At 39.5% G+C, this 24,600-nt stretch overlaps 1 protein-coding gene and 1 long non-coding RNA gene across 2 annotated transcripts; both read left to right on the forward strand.

Moving 5' to 3' along the window:
• Positions 1 to 839: 839 nt before the first annotated feature.
• LOC119731475 (dorsal root ganglia homeobox protein-like) lies at positions 840 to 17,485 on the forward strand. Its single transcript, XM_038204657.1, has 6 exons — positions 840 to 1,724; positions 9,825 to 9,913; positions 10,294 to 10,395; positions 14,340 to 14,659; positions 14,765 to 14,847; positions 15,211 to 17,485. Exons 1-6 carry the CDS (start codon positions 1,637 to 1,639, stop codon positions 15,405 to 15,407), a joined length of 879 nt encoding a protein of 292 aa, XP_038060585.1. The 5' UTR covers positions 840 to 1,636; the 3' UTR covers positions 15,408 to 17,485.
• Positions 17,486 to 20,659: 3,174 nt separating this feature from the next.
• LOC119731369 lies at positions 20,660 to 23,733 on the forward strand. The gene is made up of 3 exons (XR_005271450.1): positions 20,660 to 20,796; positions 21,717 to 21,833; positions 23,266 to 23,733. It is a non-coding gene; the product is annotated as an uncharacterized LOC119731369 (long non-coding RNA).
• The last annotated feature ends 867 nt before the right edge of the window (positions 23,734 to 24,600 follow it).

Genomic DNA, 24,600 nt, shown 5'->3' on the forward strand with positions numbered 1-24,600 from the left:
GGGGCGGCAACTTAAGAGGCCTGAGGGGGCTTGTAGTGGCGGCCGTTACGTGTATTTGATTAGTTGGGTGTAGGATATTGTGTCGGGATGGGGACATTCATCTACACATCGGGTGCAGTTCCTTGCTGAAAATTTACGGCATTGCAGGATAATTTTATGGACTTTTAAAAAAAATATATGCAAACGCTTTAGTTCATTTCATTAATGTTTCCTGTAAACACCAATATCGATTCCAACACGAGACGAAATATACCAAGAATCTAGAACGAATTAGAATTAATGTTGTAATAATAATAACGCTTTTTATTTATTTTATAATTGTGAAGTGCACCCAAAATGAAATCTATTTATAAAAAATAACTGAATTGAAATAAACATTTAGGTCCAACGATATTGTTGAACAGAATTAAAGTAACTTTGCATTGAATTACATGGATTTTATCTCATTCGGTAAAGTATTTTGAAGACAATTCATCTTTTCATCCCGACCTAAAAAATAGACGCACAGGCTAAACACGGATTGCAAGGACACAACTATCATACACATTTGTATGGAAAGTATAAACACCCTCTTTTCAGCAAATTTCAGTGTAATGATATGCAGAGTCTAGCGAAGATTAAACCTGCATAAACATGCTTACTTTTTTCGCTTTCTCTGATATAAAAATAATCAAATTATACGACCCCAACAATTATCAAATATTGGAGAGAGAAATCAAATTTACTCTTCATTTTCCATTGTACTTGCTGCCCCAGACATAAAGCATGAATTAATTTCATTATATTCATCTGGGTCTCTTCGTTCCTGTTTTTTCCCCTTTCTCTCAATTACAGAGTCAGCGGCGGTACTTTCTAGTGGTGCGATGTCCTTTGTCATTTTCCACACGGAGCGTAATTACTGTGCGCTGTTCAGCCTGATGTAATCTAATTGAGCAGTACGGCATTTTCATTTTTCCATTTACTTGCCTGGAATAACATGGACACACCGATGGAGTGAAGCGACGGCTACACGCACAGCAGGCACGGCTGGCAACGGATAGGCTGTCCCCCGTACCTACACGTATCACTGCCTCGTCACTGCATCAAGACGATATCGCACACTGTGGATGCGATCATTGATGTCTGCCGTAAACTCCTTGAGTGCTCCACATTCATCTCAGATCAGCTTACCTGTGGACAACAGAGTGTCTTCTGTTCAGTTTCGTCCGACTGATGAAAAGTATTTTCAAGAAGTCTACTCAATATTTGCGTTAATTTACAAGATGTTCCGAATTTAGAAATACACACTGTTTCATTTGAATCGACGGTCATGGTACATAGTTTGGGATCAAAAGTCTTGTGTTTTCCTCAGTGGTCCGCGTGAAGGAAACAACTGACAACCTGCCAATCAAAGTGCATCAATGATCTCCGCACTTCTGTTTCGGATAACTCCCAAAATTCAATCATCACAGTAAAGTTTGAAGACGACATTTAAGTTGAGCATTCGCCTTGTACACATGTGTAGGGGTTGCACAGTCTGCAAATAAAAATACTGACTTTAGCTACTGGAACTCATTCGAATCACGCGAGGTACTTCTTATCAAAAACATATAAGTCCTACCAACATTGCAAAGACGTTGTTAGAAGTAAAGCAGCAATGTATTGTTACCAGTGTTCGTCCATTCACGCACCGCCATCACAACTCGATGTACCGTCTACAACTTGTGAGGGATCAAGCTGCTCATGTAAGTATTCCTTTTATTTTATTATTAAAACGAATTTGATAACATTATTCCTGTAAGATGATTAATACATATTTTGGGGGGTGTTTATCGGGAGAAGTGCTTTTAATTGCACCATGGGTTTAAACTTAGGAACTTTATTGTCGTACACTGTAAAAATGATAGCGATTGTCTAAAAACGTTTGATGAGTAATTCAGGGTAGGATAGTGCAGTCCCCCCCCCCCCCCCATTACCTGCTCAGGTAAGTAGAAAACAACATTTGCCATGCATACCTTCTGGCGCTTCATAAGTTCCCAAGTAACTTTTTCAAAACCGGAATATTAACAGCGACCGGGGATCTGGGAAAGAGGGAGGCAATAGTACATCGTGCAGGGATGACTGGTATTTTGCGAACATGTGCTGCAACACTTATGGAATCGTTACTGGTTAGGAGAAAGCAGCTGACTGAACACAGCTCAGCATACCTTGGGCCAATTACATCCCCACTCTACTCAGTTGCTGGTAACGGTGTTCTAACGATGGTATGACTGTCTGGTTCTCTGCTAAAAATGTTACTTTGCGAAGAGAATATACTGAGCAGTATCCCTGAAATTAGCAAAGAACAGAGCAAAGCAGAACTGATTGAAATACGTGAAACGTATATGACAATGAGAATAGGAACACGTCCAATTCACGATGGCACTATACAGGATTAGTAAAAGAAATGTCCCTTTGGATAAGTTTTTGTCTCCCACAAAAACGGAAAGGTAACCAGTTTTTTTTCTTCTCTTCAGCCATCATTCGGTCTGGGTGTGTACCACCGTCAGTACAAGTTTCACTGATTTTCAGCCATGCATGAAAAGGATACAGGCCTTTCTTTGGGACTACCCCAAAAACACTACCAACACAATGTTCAGGATAGGCCTTTTGCTATGTACAAAATGGCAACAATTGGGTCTCAACTCTCAAGACAATGAAGGAAATAAATGGAATAGCAGAACAGGACATCAATCAAATGGAATTACATTTATTGAATTTGAAACTGAATTACAAATAAGGTTCACATTTTCACTGTCCTGCTGCTCGACCTTCCACCTGTCTGTCATTCAGATCAATGCATAGTTAATGTGCCTGTGTCCTCATGTCTGCAATAGGGCTTGGATTTCACCAGTAATTCGTTTGCGAAGTTCCTGCAGGGTGTTAAGCACAATGCGGTACACCCGGTCCTTGCGGTAGGCCTATACCCCCATACATGTATAATAGAACAAATATCAAAGGGGGATGAGATCTCAAGATCTTGAAGCCCCTTGTTCAAGTTATTGTTTGCGCCATTAAATAACGTTAAATACTCCCTTAAAAAATATTGGGAAACAATGCGTTGGTAGTGTTTTGAAGTATTCTCAAAGCCTGTATCCTTTGCATGCATAGATGAATATCAGTGCAATGTGTACTGAATGTGTTCAATACCCAGATCGAATGTTGGCTGAAGAGAACAAAACTGTAACCTTTCCCGTTTGTGTGGGAGACAAGGAATATCCAAACGACTTTTTTTCATAGGGGCCTATATGTGATTTATTTTTGTATGTTTCTCATTGCCAATGGAATAGGATTATCTGTATTTTTATAAAATGCGGACACAATAAAGAAGCATAGGCCTAATCATAATAGTCATAATATCAGAGAAACGCTAGTGACAATATTAGAATGGTTAGCGTGCATTTTAGCACGTGAAGTGTTGTGGTAAATTAGTGCAAAAGTGCGTTGTCCATACAGTCACGGCTATAAACGTTTCTGCATAAAACGATGAAAATGGAAAATGCGATGGGCGGAGCAAATGGGATAGGTGGAGCCACTTGAAACACTTAGGACAGACTTGAACTCTTCGTTGACGTCGCTGTGTGCATTATTGTAAGTGGTTAACTTAACAAACAACGTGAAAGGGTTAACATTTGTTTGAAACTAAACATACACGGGAAAACAGGCTAAATCCAAGCATACAAATGTCAGGTCAATGATGTGAGTTGCGGTTCCAGCCTTGATGTTTGTACTCACAGATTGTGAATTTTATATTTAACTGATTCTATGGAGTCCGAGTACACATGATATTGGTGTGACTATTCCATGGTCGGGAAATTCGTGTGTCAATGGTAATAAACTGAGCTCCGATTATCAAATCCACAACATATGGGAAACATTTCTGTTAAAAAAAAAATGTATACGTTTATATCTCTTTTTTTTCTGAAATGGAAAATTTCTCATAATTTAGTGCACAAGGCACATACGAGTTTGAGGCCAAATGACAAGAAATGGTATTGATGGCATTGATTGTATTGTACAAAAAAATGAATACAAAAACTTGAATTATAGAACATTACAAGTGAAGTTTTATTAATTCCACTATAATCTAAAACAAAAGGGCAACGAATGAATCCATCTTAAGCCAACAAAAGTCATCATTCGAGAAACAAAAATGATACGACTTGCTGACAAGCCGGTGAGAAGTACAACGCACACTTTGATTTGCCTGGAATCATAATTATAACTTGGACTCAATCTATGCTTTTTAACGAGACATGCCCAGCCAATTGATTTTTATCATAAGAAAGCATAATGAGTGTTTCATTATAGTCATTAGGAAGCTAATACCATCAAGACATGAAATGAAGTGTGGGGATATTATTGGAGTCGCATTTGGTGCACATTACGTAAAATCTAGCGCCTAAATAACCCTCCCTGAAGTCATTACCCGTGTGTAATGAGCGGACGTATAATGACTTCCCCACGTCCTCCGAGTTTACTTGGACATTAGTTTCCCAGTATATTATCATATAGATCATAAAACATACTTGGAAAATTCTTTCAGTCTGAAGGCATGATTCCCTTATAACTAAATTGGGTAAACGTAGATACAGATGTAAGATTAATTAGTATTAACTATGTTACATCCGATCTGAGGTTTGTTGTAAATGTCGATTCATTGTCTTATTTTGCTGCTATATTCCCTCTTTGTATGCGATCACCTTTGTGACAATTTCTATCCGTAAACCTTATACTGTCCATTTTGTTCTCCAAGTTCATAAACATATTCTTTCTTTGATGGCTTGTACTGTTAACCTATTCACGTAATTCCATACCAACATGCTATTCACCAGATTGTTTGTATGATTTACGGTATTTAGTGCATGCACTGTATTTGTACTTTTTTTATTTACCTGTACCTATATTACAGTTTTCTTATTCACAAATATTTACATCCAAGGCTATATGAATATTTATCTGATGTTAATGTATGAAGCCTTCCGCTAGTAAACTTTTTGTTCGTTGGATGTTTTATACTTTTTTTAAAAAACTCTTCCGTGAATGCTGTGGTGTCCTTTGTTGCATTTCCATGTTGTTGGCTTGCTTTCCATGCTGCCTCCTTCTATGTCTGTATATCAACCTTCATCTGGCGTTACTGCATTTCAATGTGCATTTTTCATCCATGTATCTTATTGATGGGACATCCTAACTGTCTTGCAGTATTCTCTTCGCAGCATAAGATCCCATCTATTTTTCTGCCGCTCTGTCTTTCTTTCTTTTTTTCTCTCTCTCTCTCTTTTCCTTTTTTCCCATGTAAGCAGGAGGGAACAGAGGGTTTTCCGTCTCTTTCCCGTGGGAGCCTGGGCCTTACAGTCAGGCAAGCCCCCTAATCAAGTTAGCTTTCCCCGTACGTCGTTCGTATGCATCAGCCATCGCCCAACTCACAGGTTATGAATAATACAATTACTAAATTACGTCGGCAGTAATTTTCCCCTCTAATGCAATTACAGGGGATGTGCTTAACGGCAGCTTTTGAAATATTTAGCGCTCTGTCAATACAATTATAATGAGTCGGAATCGTCTGTATAATGTAACGCTATTACAGTTTTCCTGCTAAATTCAATTTGACAATGGAGAGCCTTTTGTGTTGTTTGCGGTAACTCCATTATATTTCTTCCAAACTTCAAATCGTGTGTATGGACACAGTGGCTTGATGGGGTTCGGCTTGCTCATTCAGGAGGAAGACGCTAAATGGAAGGTTGGATGAGGGTGTAATTTGGTCTTCACGCCTGAGTGGTGGATTTGCCTCTTCTTGACTGTATACCGTCTATGATTTGGACAGTGTCGCGCCGTCGACGCCCCGATAATCTCTCGCAATTAGAAGACGAAAATTGACGGCGCTTTGGCGAATGTTTCTAAATCCGTAAATCACGATGGGTGAGAGGCATGAACGCGCAATCAGTTTGAATTGTCGGCATACACCGTTGAAATGAGTATCATCCATGCGGATACACTATAAAGAACATCCAGCCACCAAAAGGGCGTGGCTACAGGGTTTGGAGGGGGAGTGATGGGGGAAAGAGAATAGTTTGTGGTGAAGAGAGCTCAAAAACAAAGAAAAACATCCTGTAGGAAAAACAGACTAGTTATAAAGTAGTTTTTGACTTTTTGTCAAGCATGAAACAACAACCTTATAGACCACAATACCTATTCAACAATGACGTGTAGCCTATTCCACATTTTGTGGCACACAGCGTGCCAATTATTATGCTGAAACAATTTTGCAATTGGGACCTTCCATTTGTATCCTATAATAAAAGATCCTACGTTGTATGTCTGTCGTGATGTCGGTCAGGATGTCGGTCGGTCTGTCTGTCTGTCTGATGTCTGTGTGTCACGTTTTTTTGTGTAAAAGGCCTAAAAGAGTGTGCGGCATGCACAAAATGAAATGGTTAATGTGTGGGGGTTTGGTCATGGTATATAATTTTAGGCTCCGATTTCGCGTCCTCTGAAGTCACGGTTGGCACGTGGGGAAAATGATTTGGTTTTTTGTGGTTTTTTTGGGTTTTTTTGCTTTTTTGGCAAATTATTTTGTTTCTTTCAGACATTGAATAGTTAAATATTACAACATTAGCTCTATTAAAATCTCCAAAAAGTATCGCTATTACGCAAAACATAACGTTGATGATGACAAATGTGGCAAAATTGCTTCACCAAGTGTGCCACGCCCACTTGGGGTCAACATGCAAATTGAGGTCAAAGTAAACATTAGTATATGGCTCCACCTATCTAGCGGGTGCGGCGCGAAACGCGGCATCCCGCTAGTTGAGTAAAATAATGACCCTCCGTGCCAACACCCTGAATAAAATGTAGACAGTAGTGCAGAAGGGGAACTCGCCAAGCCATGCAGAGTGCGACTGGGATAGGGTGAGAGTACTATAGGAAACTCATGGTTTGGTTTCGGGGACGGTCATCAACACGGAGCTTGCCAGGTGTGGGGTCAGGGCGAGGCTACTCAGCGATCCATAGCTGGACTGACAGACCTTTTGTGTGGGTCCATCCAGTCTTGACATGTAGAAAAGCATGCATTTAATTCATTAAGAGCTTGGGAATTTCCTTTTTTATTTCTTTTTATTACAAAAATAATTGGAGGCAATTTCTGATTCTAGTTTTGTTGATTGATCCCACAACTTTCATACATATAGACACCATACAGACTATTGCTTGAACTTTTGGGCCCATCGGTCGTCGTTTGTCCAGACTTATTAAATATTTCAACATTATTCCTGAATAAAAATAACGCATCAAAGCATCTTGCAAAAACAAAGCTTGTTTGCATTATACAAATTGTTCGAAGAGTCTTTCATAGATCACTTCAAAATCAATCAATCAGAATTATAAATCGTATTATGAGATTTTTTTTGTTTATTTTAGCACCAGTTCAGTTTAATATTTAATACTTCCTGTGTTGTGTAAAGCTATAAATACGCAGTTCAACCTTCTGGTCTAATTTATGAGTCGCCTACCAAAGTGAAAAGTAGGTTATTTATATACAGAAAGCGTAATTGCTTTACAAGTACGTTATAGCTTATATATAATTCGACTTGTAAGAATCGGGGTCGGTTGTCGTGATGTAATATGGCAATTTGAAAATGACCAACACGTCCAATGTGACTGTGATGGCGGCTTGTTATAGGTCGTATAGAGTGAGTTGAATGTATGAATCTTGATAGACCTGGATACATGCTCGCTAGCTTCCACTACTTGCTTCCAAATATGCCTTTATTGTTGATGGTGCTTTTCCATTGTTTAGTGCTCATTTAAACTCTAGAAGATTGTGATTCAGTAAGACTAGTTATTGCATCTTTTGATGGACTTCTTTTAACAACTGCTAGTCTGCAACCAAAATTGCGCCAAACAAGAGTGTGCTTTGGTCACTTTTTTTTTTAATAGTGATACATACCTGATTACTTGTACGCCACGATGTCTTGCAAGCCCTAAGTGAATGTTGGGCCATATGAAATGTGTACAGTGAACATTAGCCCACGACGCACATTGATCAATCTTTACAGTCATACTCCATTGACAAATTTAAACTGAAAATTCAGCTCAGCTTTGTAAACAAACACGCATACCTCGCGCACGCACACTTATTATATACATGCTTGCGTCGATGAATGTTGGGACATATACCATTTGTCATTTCATGTCGGTGCAAACATTTGGTCAAATAGGAAGGCGTGGCTGTAAATATTGAATGAATAACGGCTTAGTAACGAAGAGTAACGGCTTGGGTGGGAATTCATGCAAATTATGGAAAGAGGGGCTTGGAACTATCTGTTGTCGAAAGGAAAAACTTTTAAAAAATTTTTTAATGGAAATACATCTACAAATACAGACTTTGTATTCGATTTTTTTGGGGGTGGGTGGTTAGATCGGATTTTCCATCGGAAAAATATTTTTATAACATCTTATACGGGATTTGTGTGAATTAATATGTATCTTCAAAATCAGTCAGCATAATATTGAGTACAGTTGCTGGGAGAATCTTTGAAGTATATACATGTATAGACTCGACAACACAAGCACAATGAACGCCAAGTGATGCCTAAATAAGCGACAGCATACAACATTGCCGCATTGCCATGGTAACTGAACACATGCAGGTTCTTCATTTATTGAATTACCATCGTTGTATTTGCAATATTACGTATGACTGGTTCCTCAAGCATTCATTTAAGGAAAATGAAAGGCAAACATTTTGTTGACGTAAGTTCAAGAAGTGCTTTTCGTTTGTTTGTGTTGTTGTTTTACAATTGTGCCTGAACGAGTTGTCTTAACAAAAATAGATGTGGAATACATTAATAAAATAGGTGCAAGTATTCCCCGAAATCGGTCTCCTTGCCAATGGATAATCGCTTGCGGTATTTTCAATTGCGTGATAGACGAATTTCTCAAACAAACCAATTAAATAATACAATACTAAGACTATTTGTATACCAAATTGCTTTACAATCAGGACATTTTTGTTGTATATAGAACGAAAATCTTGATTTTGCGACTGACAACATGGCTATACTTGCGCGATTTATAGTCAGCAAGTTTAATTCGCTTGCCCTAATTATGGAGAGAAAATCGTGAGTGCGACATCTTTGTGGCATGTCAATAAAATTAGTTCAGCTCTAATGGGATCTAGTTTCCTAATTCGATTTAAAACGATGGCTTTTCTCCGCTGCCTCCCTGTGCAAACAACATCCACGGTAGGGGGAAATCTCTGAAACATTTACTTAACAATAAACGGAGCTGCGCGGCTTTGCTCAACTTAAACATGACATTGGAAAGAATTGGGGGATATAGTACACTATAAAGTGGGTGAATCAAGAAGTGTTTATGCCACAGGGGACACGAATTATGAAATGTCCCAGTCACGAAGATCGGTTTTAATAGCTTAAAAGGTATTCTTAAGTGAAAGGAGGACATAATTGAGTTAGATGGAACAATATTTGTTGGGTTTTTATCGAGGTTTGTCTGCTCGTTCAAGCTTGAGGCATTTTGCTTCGCATTATAAGTTTCCATGGTTCTTAATTTTTTTTTTTAGAGAATAATGCCGCATGATATATTGGTGTTTATGGTTTCAGCGACCTCAGCGGATTATTCACTACATGAATGAGACACTCTGAACCCTTATCTGTGGAATTAATTGACATTCACTTCGATTTGAAACTGTGGTGTTTGGTTTTTGGGGGGTCGGATTTGGGTTATTTTTCTATTCATGTGTCTACAAATCGTTAACAGAAGTTTTGTTTGTTTGTTTGTTTGTCAAGACGGTGATCTTTCATACGTCAGTGATGCCGACGATAGTTTTGCTCGAAGGAAGCAACGACGAAATAGAACAACGTTCACGTTGCAACAGGTAAAAATATCTAAGATAACATTACAGATATTTTCATCATTTTCACTTGAACGACATATTGAGTATTTAAACAATGCATCTAAAAAAAACAACAGTGTTTTCCCTCATGGAAAGTCCAAGTTGGGAAAATATACATCCGGGTCACTGGTCGTCAGTTAATATCGGACTTACATGTAATTTCTGATGACCTTTGCCTTTTTCTCAAGATGACTGGTGTTTTTTCAGCAATACTATAGGCTACAAGTATTTCAGGGTAAACCGGTATAAGATCGTTTGAGATAAGTCTCACTGATTCATCCCTTTTTTTCGAAGGGGTAGGGGCAAGGGGCCCTGACAAAACAGACACTGTGATACGCTTTCCATTACTTCTCACTATATAGCTGGAAGAATTAGAGACTGCCTTTGCTAAGACGCATTACCCAGATGTATTCACACGAGAAGACCTGGCTATGAGGATCAACCTAACTGAGGCTAGAGTTCAGGTGAGTTCACTTCCGGTTTGTCAAGATACCACGTACAATGCGTACGAACACATGTGAAATAGTATTTTTTTTTTACATTAATATGCAGTTTTGCTTGTGAAGTTTCTTTAATTGATTGTATTTTAGATTCTGTTTGAATTTTCTTGATGTCGTTCCTCTGAGCTGAGATAAGAGGCTACAAAGTGGAAGGAAAACCCAAAAATCAATTGAAATGGAAAATTGAAGAAAACATTTTTAAAGTTAAAGGTTGATGGTTGTGATTTTATACGAAGAGGCACTTTCGATATTTGTTAAATGTTCGTAATTGATGGATTGTATCAAGCAGAGCTATGAGGCTAACATCTTGCACTCACAGTATTAATATTACAATGGTGTTGTCAGGAGTATGGCACGCTTAAGTGACATTTATTCACATCATCTTGATATTAAATTAAAATGCACGTGGATGCGGTTTTTTTATGAGAAATCTCATCACCATTTCGGGATATCTCAAAATCACTCAAGATATCAAGGAAACGTTTTCATCTTTGAAATCATTTTGTGATATTTCAAAACAATCACCTGGAGGCACTTGCAAAAACTTTACGAGATATCTTGAAATACTTTTGAATAGGCTACATGTAGGCCTATCTTGAAATATATATGAAGAAAAGAGGAGATGTCTTAAAATTATTGAAAATATTTTTGAATAACCAAAAGCTATATAGGGGAGCCTTTACTGCTTTAAAATGTCACTCATGCTCGCCATATAATGACAATGAATTAAACACAGATTTCCACAAAATTCATTATAAAAGGATGAACTCTACTTGCCTTCATGATCAGAATATAATGTACCAGAGTACAAAGGAAAAGGTCAGATAAAACACACACGGCGACTGATGCTGAGAAGAATACTCAGCTCTTTTGAACTTGCAATTTGACTGTTAATTTCAATGTCGCAATTAATGTTTGATGTGCGAAATTGAACTGTAACAGTATTTGATTCATGGTTTCATTTCTGTGACCTTTCCATAATCGCATCATTTTGACATTCTTGGAACATAGACATTGTACAATGGATATTGGGTAATGAACATGATGCAATGTGGCATACCATGAATATTAAAATACCTTAGAACCGAGTGTGCCATCATCCGTGACTCACGACTGTAACTCAATTCAACCAATTTTACACCCCTTTCAAAATTTTCCTAATTTTAAGCCCCCCGTAAATCGCCGTTACTTGGCGGACAAATAGCGTGTTTTTGCTTGGGAGGTGTTACACCATCTGCCGTGATTGCGCGTAGGAGGTGCCGGGGCTGAGGTCCCATGAGCCCAGCCTAGTTTCATGTCGTGACGCGGTGAGCGCCGATTCATTGCGTGACTGCTGCTAAAATGCGATGGAGAGCAAGGCAGCTGCATTATTTTCACCACCGATTAATCCTCTTCGGTTTTTCTTGGACATGTTTAATAAGACCTTCGTTTTGCTTATCAAAGATGAACAAAGTCTGACATTCATTTTTTGAAGAGCAATATTCTGTTAATATCAAGAGAAATTATCTTTCTTATCTCTATTTCTTAGGCGATTAAATAAGTCTTCTTTTCACTTTTAATTAAAAAAAGAGAGTTTTTGTCACTTATCGGTGAAATCTTCTGTACACTTTTTTAAAACGAAAATGTGTGGGACTTGATGTATATGCAGGTATGCATCGAGCGATGGTTCTAGCGCTTGACATTCCTATCGATTCAGGTAATATTCCTGTTATATTTGCATTGTAAAAAAAGAAGAAGAAGAAAGTGAATTTACCTGTACAATTATACGTCGTGAAAGCATTTTTCCATTTGAATTGGCATCGATCAATGAATGAATTCAATAAATACATTTATTAAAGACTCACCACCAATTCCTACAGAAAAATACCTTCATTTTACAAGGTTGTTTTGAATGTACCTTACAAGGTTGCTTTGAATGTACCCCGTTCAATTATAAGTAGTATTATCAACATTTATTTAAAGCGTATACAGATAATACATTACAATGAATTTTAAAAGCACCTTCCTTCCACATTTGCTGTTTATATCAAATTTATGAACTGAAAAACTAAATCGTTGATAAGCGCAATGATCTGCCAACTAACGTCTTCCTCAGGTCTCAAGAACTTAATTCTCATTAACCCATACTAGTATTATAACGACCGGTACCTTCAGCGCAGTCACACACCTGTACGGGAAGGTGTAGACCATCCCATCAACCCTCTGGGTGTCACAAACCGGCGCTGATCATGCATAGCCCCAATGGACCCCTCCTCTCTCAGTGTTCGAGCCCCCCCCCCCCCCCCATGTCTCCCGTCTCAAATCTCGGCACAGGTGCGCGGACTGTAATAATATAATTGAGTTTTTCTCCCATAACATGATAAGGAAACGAGTCAATTAGATTATAGGTCTCCGAAGCGCTTTGTTACCTTGGACGGGTGTGCAATGCAAATCCACGTACCTTGCTGCTATGTGTTATACAGTGGATGGGGCCTCCTGCATGTGCCAAAGATGCGCAAAGGTTACAGATCTTCTATAATTAGATACCAGTACTAAAATGTGATTTGAGATTTGAGAGTGGAAAGCAAGAAGAGCTGTGGTACTCACTTGTCTGTTTTTAGATAACAACAGCTTCTATGAAAATGAATTGTGCAAAACTGACTGACTGAATGTTACTCACCTTCGACGTTATGCATATTGTGGAGGACTATGTTTTAGAGATACTGTTTTGCAATTCAAAATTAGAGAATCAAATAATTTGCTTCATCAGCCGACCACATCCGTCAAAATTAGTTGTACAATTTCTAGTGCTAAAGAACAGAACAATAAAATTGAAAAGAAAAGCCAACTACACATGAGAGTCATTTCAGTATAAGATACAGATATTTGTATTACACGGTCTTGTTTATTCGTATAAGTCAGTTAGAAAAAAAATCAAGAATGTGGGTCGTTACGTTGGGAAGTAGACCTAATTGCAAGTATATTTGATTTGGAATTGCCTTTGCTGTTATTTCATTGAATTTATATAAATGAACGCGTTATCCAAGCCATTCTTCCTCTTTTGTTGTGTGTGTGGTTTTTTTTTTTTACGTAGGTCTATCTCATCACATCTTTATTTCGTTTCCAAACGTTCAACCCAACCATTTTCGGTTGGCATTTGACGTTCAATATTAGAATAGGAGAAACGCTGAAAACCCGCAATACACATCACAAATAAAAGAAGTATAGACAACCTTGTATTTGCACTTTGCCGATTTGGGTGTATGTTTAGTATAGTTCAGCATATTGTTTCTGTGAGAGCAGACTTGGTTATTTCACGGCCCAGTGGCCAAGCTGCGGTGTTCTTCTCTTGTATCGCTTCAGCTCTCACGACTCAGTCAGGGTTGTATCTGTCTTGCCTCCCTACATCATACCTCATCTTTCCCAGTCTCCGAACAATCTGTTAACTCATCGCCTATCGCCCCTAACGTCAAACCCCAAGGTAATTAATGTCCGAGCCTGTATGAAATCCGACCGCCGAGTATGAATACTGCTCTGAAAAATAATACCTTAATTGGATGTGATCCCATTAAAATCTCATCTTGGTTGGCTTGGTGCATACAGCGCGATGACCGGCTGGAACGAGATTCGTCGCGTTACGGGTCAGAGTTTATTGGTTCTAGGCGGCCGCGAAGTGACTCGCCATGTGTCCTAGCATCTGCTGTGTAAGACTGGAACAGTTGCGGTTTTAACTGGACTCACTGGTTTTTTTTTTTATCTATTCAACTTTTCCCATATGATGATTAAGAAAAACTTTCTAACACCAAATTGACACTTCGAAGAGGCTTATCAAGAATTGAAATTGATTCAATAATCGTTCTTTATTTCGTCTTTGAAAGTCATTCTTGCCTATTCAGTCTGTAATCATATTTTTGTTTTTCAATTGCCAGGTTTGGTTTCAGAATCGAAGAGCAAAATGGCGGAAAGCCGAACGAATGAAGAGCGAACAGAAAGCTGGAGGCCACATTAGCGACTCCAACTCCAATGAGGAATCGGCCAAGATGGAGGCCGATAACTCGCCAGAGTCTACCACAGGTGGGGAGGCAGATGATTACGTAAATGCAGAGAGGACTTCGACAAGTCCACGTGTGGTTGTGTCGCCAGCTGTTGTCACGCCCAGATCTAACATTGCGGCCACACCTATATCGCCTGGATCTCAAGGACACACCCCTGTTTTGTGGGCGGGACCTGCTCCACCAGGTTTGGAAAGGTATGATAATATTACAGGAGAACTAATTACAATCGAGTAAGTGATGATATTGATTGATGTTATTTCATTGAACTGTGTTTGATTGTATCTTTTTTTTTCATTCAGATACACCCCAGCTCTGTGCTCATTTCCCGCATCAATGACCACGCCTTACGCATCGCAGTTAATATCGTATGCCGCACGAAAAGGTGAATAAACTAACTGAGCATATAACGAAAACGTTTCACATAGAGTGATATTGGGAGGGAAGACGGTACGGCAGAGATATCGGTTCCGATGTACGGGGATAGACTGCGTGGTAATGCAGACATACAAAACCAAATAGTCTGGAAACAATCTGAGATAGATCCAGCAATCTGCATGTCTGGTTTGGTTCCCTGAGTCTGCAACCTGGCTGGCTGGCTAATACTCATATTAACTGTGTATTCTCAGTTAACTCGGACATAATCTTCCACCCCTAATGTGTCTGCAATATAATTCAACCTTACGACTCATAAGTTTCAATGATATCCTCGATGTGATAAAAAAATATCGTTTTCTGTGTTTTTCAGGATCGTACAATCCATTCATGTATGGAAGCTACAGCTTGGCAACCAATCTGAAGTCGCCGCCTTTGTCATCCTTCGCTGTGTTGGAAAATCAAGAAAAGCGGTCTCTTAGTTTGGCAGCTCTGCGCATGCGTGCCAAAGAATACAGTGAGGCTGTTGCTAGGGCAGCGGTAGGAGGTCCCCAAGCCTCGATCATGTGACCACAATACGGAATGTTATTTTAATCCAAGTTTATTAATAAATGTTTGACCTATTTTAACGAGTCATGTAGGTTGACTGTTTCAATAAATATCTAAAGATTAGTCCATACAGGGTTCTTTGCATCCTTGAGATGGATTAGGTGTTGTAATTTCTCGCTGCATATAATGTTTGTGTTATTGCATACATTTGAAAAAAAAAGGTAGTAACAGTGACTTGGTGTAATATAAAGACTATAGCCTACACCCAAACAATCAGTACTGAATGGGTTGAAGCCTTCAACTTGTCCAAATTTGGTACGTGACACTGATTCAAATAAATTGTCTTCACGAATGATACTCGACCCTTATAATGTCATGAAATCAAGAAACGAACTCATTTGTATGTGTAATATAAATGTGAAACACAAACAAATAAGAGGACAATGGTTTTAAATGCAACTCACAATGACACACAAAGTATTACTACGTTTGCGATGAGCAGATTCGGTATTTAATCTTGATCTGGTGTTTTACTCGCGTCTGTGACAATTTTTTCACGTAGCCACGTAGTAACTTGTCCTTATTATTGTTGTTTTCAGCATTTTTCACTTTACCATTACATGTAGTATTGTTTATGTATTGCATGGTTTGCAACGATATCACTATGAGGAGTGAAGCCATTGTTTTATAAGGAATTTCCACTTGAAAATATAGGTCGACTCTCCGTTCTATTTTTGAGTTTCACCATAAAAAGTTTGGAATGAGACACCGACCGAAAATATCCATACCCATTTAGTTATGGAGTTATGACTTAAAACAATTCAAAATATTTGCAGCGTGACAATAATTCAGGGATTAATTCCCAAAGGGCGTATATTTTTGTGAAAGTTAGGGGTGTAAAAATAAAAGCGTTTTGTTTTCGCAGACGAAAAGGAAGGACGGTAATTTTTTTTTCATGAAAATACAAAATTCAGCGTATATATTGAAAAGGACGGACAAATAATGTTAACAATAATGCACAGGTCATGAGGGTAGTTTCTCGCTAACACTATTTGCCTTAATTATTAAAAAAAAAAAAAAGAAGAAAAAAAAAAGAACCACTTTCGTTTTAATTTTTGTAAATACACGCATATTTGTTTGTTTTTAAAGTTATTTTGGTATTTTAAAATCGATATTAAATGAGGCACGTGAGGCACGTTATCAGGATATTATCAAAATTAAATCTAGCGTAGAACACATGGCCCTAGTTATAAAGGCACAATTTCCTCAAAGTTTCGCTTTGTTCCAAACGTTTCAGATCTGGCATCACATGGGAAGTACTTTCGACCTCCAAATCGACATTGTTCCGGGGAGAGAGATAGGCATAATTATTATCAGCTTGGGAACACGTTTTTCGGCTTTCAAAACTACTTTTTTTGTAGTTCCTCTTTTCACTTTAAATGCTGCATTCTAATTTAATTCCTACTTTATTTAATTGTGATTGAAAGGAAAGTAATGAGGGCGTTTTTTTTTAAATTGACCTTCAAACTGGTCAAGCAATGGTTCGGGCTCAGTCATTTAGGTTGCACGTGCTAGTTGTCAAAATGCGTGGACACGCACTAATCTGCCTCTGCCCGAGGGTCGATCTACGCGCTCCATACTTCAATCTAATCAATGTCTAGATGCCTGGAAGTCACGCCCCTTCAACTTGTTAGTCTTGCTACGTTAACAAGTTTTAATCTTGTCGGGAGGGGGGCATATGGGATGCCAGGGGTAGAGAAGACTTATGAACGGGGATGGGCACAGTGCAATCGCCTCTGTCATTGGGTGGTAAATAATTGTTCATTGAATTACAGAAAAGGTTCAAGGTTGAACTTTGGATATAGGAGGAGGATTAATTGAATTATTGAATGTGTACACCTGCTTGGATTACACCTCTTGTGCATTTTGCCATGGCTGTATAGCAGGAATGAATTTAATGTCTTTTTCACATTTTTTTTGCTAAAATCAACATGCAATGGAACCATCTTCTGTTTAAACAGAGAGGAGAGTTGCAGCCCCTCCAGTTGACACGGTAAATAATATACAGGAAAATAAATATTGAAAATTGTGCATGTACAATGTGTACGGCTGCATTGATATAATGATAATAATCAAACGATATTATTAGGCAGTCAGTCTGGGTGTGTGTGTGGGTGGTGGGGTTGCTATTACAGGATGAAGGGCCAAAGGAAACTTTGAAATAGTGTTTGAGGTTTTTACGTTGGTTAAAGGTAATAATACAACATTTGCTTTTGCTGTAATTTTCAGCAATGGACGGATTTGCGGGTTATTATTTTATAGGAAATATTGTTCCACATAAAGCCGTTTTTCTAAACGATGGTTCAGCCGAACCATCGTTGAAAAATGATACAAATTGCACTTTCCTCACTGAAAAATTGCCTGGGTTAATTAACCCAAGAAAGGGTGAAAACTGGAACTACCCAAAATTGGGTTGCTCTTTACCCAATTGTTTGGGTTGTAATATCTGTTAAATTCAACCAAAAATCGTGATCATACAAGACCAAATTTAATTCGGTCTTGTATGACTTCACCTTTTGGCTGAATTTAATGGAAATTCTAACCCAAACAATTGTGTAAAGAACAACCCAATTTTGGGTAGTTCCAGTTTTCACCCTTTCTTGGGTTGAATTAACCCAGGCAATTTTTCAGTGCTGAAAATGACAGTACACCAGGCGCAATTATTTCACAGGATGCTTGAGACTATTATACTTACAGTCAAGGGGTTTATAATAATGTTGTAGTTTCGTTTTTAATGTTTGCAAATGTTGTACATTACCTTTACGTTGACAACAGTCCGCGTAGCTTTTGACCCCAAATGGTCAGGCGCGGTTCCTCCCCCCTAGCTTTAACTGTTACATATATTATGTCCGCCTGTCCGCAACACTCGGACACAGAGACGTAGCCAGCGGGGGTAAGGAAGTGTGCATGATCATCGGATTTGAACAGCACCCCCATTGGAAGATGGTACCAGGCCCCCCTCCCCCCGCAAAATTCGTGGATCCGCCCCTAAATCTCCAATGCGCACCCGGCTTTATACGCTAGAAAACCGATTCTACCCGTGCATTGGAACGTTACACGTGTAAACGAACAAAACTCTAAATCCGTTTACAAATTTTCCAAACTTTTAAACAAAACTCGAAATAAAAAAAGACCTACGTTCACACTATCTTACTTTAAGTTAAACAAATAGCTAAAATAATTGGAGGTCTAACCACCGCTTCTGATTGGACAATTGACTTCATGCACCGGGACGTTTATGTATGGCATAGAAAAGTTTTGGGAACTTGTACGTACATTCACCCCAACTGTCTAATGTCATGACGCTGAGGGTTCCATAGCTATACATGGAAAAAGGTTATCGCCTAAGGATCCATCTATCCACATTCCCAATTCCCATTCCATGACCCATTCCATTGTACCAATGCAAGAAATCCTACACTTAGACTTGAGATAGAGGAAGGAATGTGCTTGGAGTGTACTGCATAATATATACAAACGACGCACTGGGTATCTGGTTTTTTTTGTACAGGGCCCGATGAAACGTTATGACGCCAGTGGTCTACGGGAAGGCCGCCGCTAGCGTTGGGTTGGTAAACGCATGTGAGGCTATTATGGAGAATCAACACGAAAATTATACAATAGAATTTTTCAAGTGTTAAATACGAGCGGGATTTTCATTGATGAAGAAAATGTTTCATTGTGGAAGAGACTAATAAAGGGAATAAAGGAATAAACGGTGGATAAAAGTAGATAATGACAATAGAAAGGGAGGAGACAGGGCAATGCAACCAAGACTCAAGCGGTGATTGCTTCAAGAGTCCACAACTTTCCTGAAGTTTTTCATACATGGAAATCAGATTTAAATGATTAGATTGTGGTTTTAAGTAGGCAGGTTTTAAGATACTATGCATCCATCAGCAATGGAAAACATGGAGGATGTATATAAAGAGAAAACACACCTTTGTTTGCACCACAAGAATTATCGCAAAAGTAGTCAACTTGTATTAAAATGACAAAGTAACAGTCATGCTGGGCTAAAGTAAAACTTAAACGATTAAATGAACCTAAAACCAAGCATCTGAAAAATAATTTTGATCAAATTTGCTCAATTCAAGTTGTGTTCACCTGTAAATTTCTGTCATTTGTTCTATTGTTGTAACTCATTACTGCTACTTCAGACAGTCAATAACAAAATAAGACAAGTAAATTTCTTTTTGAAAAAGAAGTCCACGTTTTATCATTAATTATGAATAGGCCTACGACCAATTTCAAAGTAGCACACCTTACTCATAACACGAATAGAATGCTTTTGTATGTATAATATGAATAATTGTTATTATTATTCATTATTTTAAAAACACTTTACATGTCACAAGGACGTCACAAACCCTGCACAATAAAAATAGGCCTTCACATTTTTGAAGAAAGAAAAATTAAAACAGTCATGAATAAAAACAATTAATTAGAAAGAAATTAACAATTAATAAATTAAAATATTGTTATACTCTTTGGTTTAAAAAAACAAAACTAAAAACCAAAACAAACAAAAACACGATGAAAAGTGAAATAGTTAGGGGAAAATGCAACGGTTCATACCACCCGCATCTCTGAATCCTGTTTACTAGTCAACTCATTCACAATATGATACTGTACACTGTCAATTTCAAATGTGGCACTAGGTGTTTCCGGCCCCCTGAAGCACCTGAGTGGTACTAAATGAGGGAATGAAGTGCTTTAAAAATGTTACATATCTCCATGATTTACAAAAGAAACAAACATTTACTGGCTTTGCGCAACTAAACAACAGATTAAGTGTACTGGAGAAAATCTGCCTTTTACCTACCGTACACGTGGTGGCGCCCTTCCTCATGAGCAGTTACTTCCTCCTGCATGTCCTGTTTCAATTTTTTTGTCAACGGAGTGTTCCCCGTTTCATCTATACTATCTATACTACAATCACGAAAATGATTCGGGGGCGCTGCCATTTTCCCGACCGGTCTCCCGTCCCCATCGCGCCTGTTGGCTGCGGGGGATGCGGAACGGGGCCCGGCTATTTTCACCCCATATTTCCCAGAGTTCCTTTCCCCATTAAGCCGGCCGCCATCTTGCGTACGGGCCGGTGTCACGTGAAAATTCGACTCCTATGAAAATCGGACCCCTATTTCCCTATTATTGGTTGATCCCTCGCACGTACGTGACAGGTCACTCTCCCAAAATGATCCTAAAAATAGCACAGTATCGTACTCACGCGTGCGCAGGACTACCAATGAGTCCACATTTCATGGAGTCGGATATTCATGCTACACCTGTCGTGCCACGTATACGTATACGTTCGTATAGAGGAGCATGCGCTGCAGCGCATGCAACGGTATTTATGGTGGCCCTGAAGGGACATCGCATATCGCAAACGTGTGCGCATACGTATGCGATGTCGCGAAATTTATCGCGAATGTGTGCGCACACGTATGCGATGTCGCAAAATTTATCGCGAATATGTGCGCACACGTATGCGATGTCGCGAAATTTATCGCGAATATATGCGCACACGTATGCGATGTCGTGAAATTAATCGCGAATATGTGCGCACACGTATGCGAATTTGTTTGCAATGTCGTGAATTTTATTGCATACCTTGTCGCATACCTTTCAGTAAAATTCCTAATGAACTGGGGAGTTGTAGCAGCTAGTCTGGAATCTAGACGTACTGTTAGATATAAATAGGGTCTGACTAATAAACCTCGGCGCACGCTGTTCCTCGTGCAATCGTTACTACAAGTACTGTCGAGCGCAAACTTGCTACTAGCGCAACTTTGAAATTTGCGCGCACAAGTTTCAAACTTGCGCGCGCAAATTTCAAAGTTGCGCAAGTAGCAAGTTTGCGCTCGACAGTACTAGTAGTAACGATTGCACGAGGAACAGCGTGCGCGCGAAGGTTTATTAGTCAGACCCTATTTATATCTAACAGTACGTCTAGATTCCAGACTAACTCCCCAGTTCATTAGGAATTTTACTGAAAGGTATGCGACAAGGTATGCAATAAAATTCACGACATTGCAAACAAATTCGCATACGTGTGCGCACATATTCGCGATTAATTTCACGACATCGCATACGTGTGCGCATATATTCGCGATAAATTTCGCGACATCGCATACGTGTGCGCACATATTCGCGATAAATTTTGCGACATCGCATACGTGTGCGCACACATTCGCGATAAATTTCGCGACATCGCATACGTATGCGCACACGTTTGCGATATGCGATGTCCCTTCAGGGCCACCATAGGTATTCCATGCAACATGCAAAGCTGAAGGCATGCTTGCCCCACATTTTCTCAGCACTACTAGCTTCGTTTGATGGTCGTTTGATGCATTGATTATGCTACAATTTTCTCTTTCAATGGTAAGTCCGGTTTGTGCTATGACACATTATAGATTATAGTTAGTAGTAATTCTTTCGAACACCTCTGGCAAAGGATTATAAGTATTCTTTCGAACACCACTGCTGGCAATGACAATTGTTGTTTGTGAAAAGTGTGACCCAATCGCGTGGGCCTCGGACATGGCGATCGTGTAGTATTTAGTAGAAGGGCCCGGTTCCTATAGGGAACAAAATCCACTTTAAAAAAGCCCGACCAAAATAGTTGGAGACATTCTCAATAAACAGGTATGTCATACTGATAGAGGGCCGGGTTTTGATTTTTTTTTTAGAGAAATTTGGGGGGGGGGGGGGGGAAACTACGATGACAGCACAGCGAAAACACGCAACCCGAAAATAAAGATGGCGATTTCTGCGCGATGTGCTGTGAGCACGAATGTCGGACACTTCGCCCCATTTCCACGTCGCCCCATGTCACTTCGCCCCTAACCACTTCGCCCCATCCCCACTTCGCCCCATCCCCACATCGCCCCATCCCCACTTCGCCCCATCCCCACTTCGCCCCATCCCCACTTCGCCCCATCCCCACTTCGCCCCAGCCGTTACATGTAAAAAAAAAAATCTCATCTATTTTTTTGGCTTAAAAAAAAACTATTTCAATAGATTCACTAATTGCTAACCAACGGAAAGAATTAGCCCATCACCAAATGAACAATTCATAACCAACCTCTCAAGCTAGGCTCTCCCCTACCGAGAAAAAAGCTTGAAGTAAAAGATCCAACTTTGTTCCCAACCCGGCTATACCAACCCGTCTCCCACTTATCTGAGAACGACAATACCTTTGACATCCTAATTTCACTCTTGGAGGAACCAATCTCATCAATGAAGTTGTAAGTCTCACATATCAGACAAATTTTGACGGAACATTTTCCTCAAGGCAGTGAGTTCCTTTGAACTCACTGACCCATACCTACGGGATTCTTTTGAATCCAGCGGCTGATGATTTTATTTAAGCCATCATTTCTCTCATCTGTGTCTCGAGCACCTCATCAGAGAGTTTGTATTTTTTCTGAGTTTCTAGAATTGGGAGCATTTATTATCTGGGGTCTTTGGCAGTTTATTTGGTCTGCACCCCTAGCCTTCCCTTTTTTATACTACATGGGGCGAAGTGGGGATGGGGCGAAGTGGGGATGGGGCGAAGCGGGGATGGGGCGAAGTGGGGATGGGGCGAAGCGGAGATGGGGCGATGTGGGGATGGGGCGAAGTGGGGATGGGGCGAAGTGGTTAGGGGCGAAGTGACATGGGGCGACGTGGAAATGGGGCGAAGCGTCCGACACCCGTGAGCACGCACGGCGCGCAGAATCGTAAGGCACAAACCGCGCAGGAACAATTTATTTGTAGCTATTGTTAGCCGATGTATTTTTTTACAAGTTTTCTTTGTTACTCCTTTACACAGGACTCCCGATGACACCCACATCACATGAACCAGCTCCAACCATGCTCCAAGCATGCTCCAGTGCATGCTTCAACCAGTTCCCAAAGCAAGAATCTCGACTCAAGACGAAGACGTGACGTGCTTTTTCTCTTTACCCATTCAAAACACATTTTTCTTCTAGCCATAATTTTATTATTTAGAAGTCATGAAAATGAAATAGTGCAAAAATAATCACTCTTTTCTGCTGTTTTATGTCCATCCTTTTGTAAAGTTATATCCTTGGCTTAGTTGTATCCAAGAATAATTATGGAATGATTACCCGTCTCGCTTGAAAGTCTTTCATGGAATGTTTTTGCCTATGCTAAACAAGCCTGGACCGACGTCCCTTACGAAAATCGCTCCGAAAATTTGCTACAATTATATCCCCTGAGTTTTGTCAAAGTACTACCCTGTATTGAATGCAAATACATTATTACTAAAAAATTTGTGTGTGCATTGTACCTGATTTCATTTTCACAGTTTTGTAATAAATACATTTAACATGTGGTGCTTGACATAATTATGAAGTGCTCCAATATGTCCTTTCTTATAGTTTTACTCTCTTCTGCAAATAAACGTGTTACAATACTTTGCTCTACAACCCCATCACCATAATAAAAACACGAACTGTTATAATGACATTAACTACTACTTAATACATACAAAACACCCCTTCACCATAACGAATATAAATTGTTGCCCACTTCCCCGGAAATATAAGTGACCATTCACAGGTGTAACATAAGTAGGCATGGGCGTCGCAAGGGGGGGGGGGGGGGGCAAGGGGGGCACTTGCCCCCCCCCCCCCCCCCCCCCCCCCGAAAGCAAAAAAAAAAAGAAAAAAGAAGGGGAAAAAATGAGTTCAATTTTAAATTTAATGAGTTGGGGGGCTAAATGTCCCTGCCCTTCTCTAAAACTGATAAATGGAGAATGTGTTGAGAAAAACAGGCATTTCTTTGGCAAAAATATGTTTTGCCCCCTCTAGAAAACAAATCCTGGCGACGCCCATGTAAATAGGCCACACAATATCCAACCCCCATCCCCACTGGCTTCCCCCTCCTCTCCTCTGTAGTGAGAACTATGAATACGACGTTGTAAAGGTCAAGATCAAACCGCGTTTCATCTAAACTACCTAATTGTACAGTTGGTGTATACGTCCTTTATGGTTTGGCACCTTGAAAAATCAATGTTCAATTTGACTGGACAATATTCCAGCACAACATTAGTTATGAGCTTTATATACATGTAATGAGACATTGCATGAGACAATCGGTCGGCAATAAATACTTAATTTCATTCAACTGTTGACAGCAAGAC

Source organism: Patiria miniata, unplaced genomic scaffold (assembly GCF_015706575.1).
Source record: "Patiria miniata isolate m_02_andy unplaced genomic scaffold, ASM1570657v1 HiC_scaffold_23, whole genome shotgun sequence".
Taxonomy (NCBI): Eukaryota; Metazoa; Echinodermata; class Asteroidea; order Valvatida; family Asterinidae; genus Patiria; species Patiria miniata.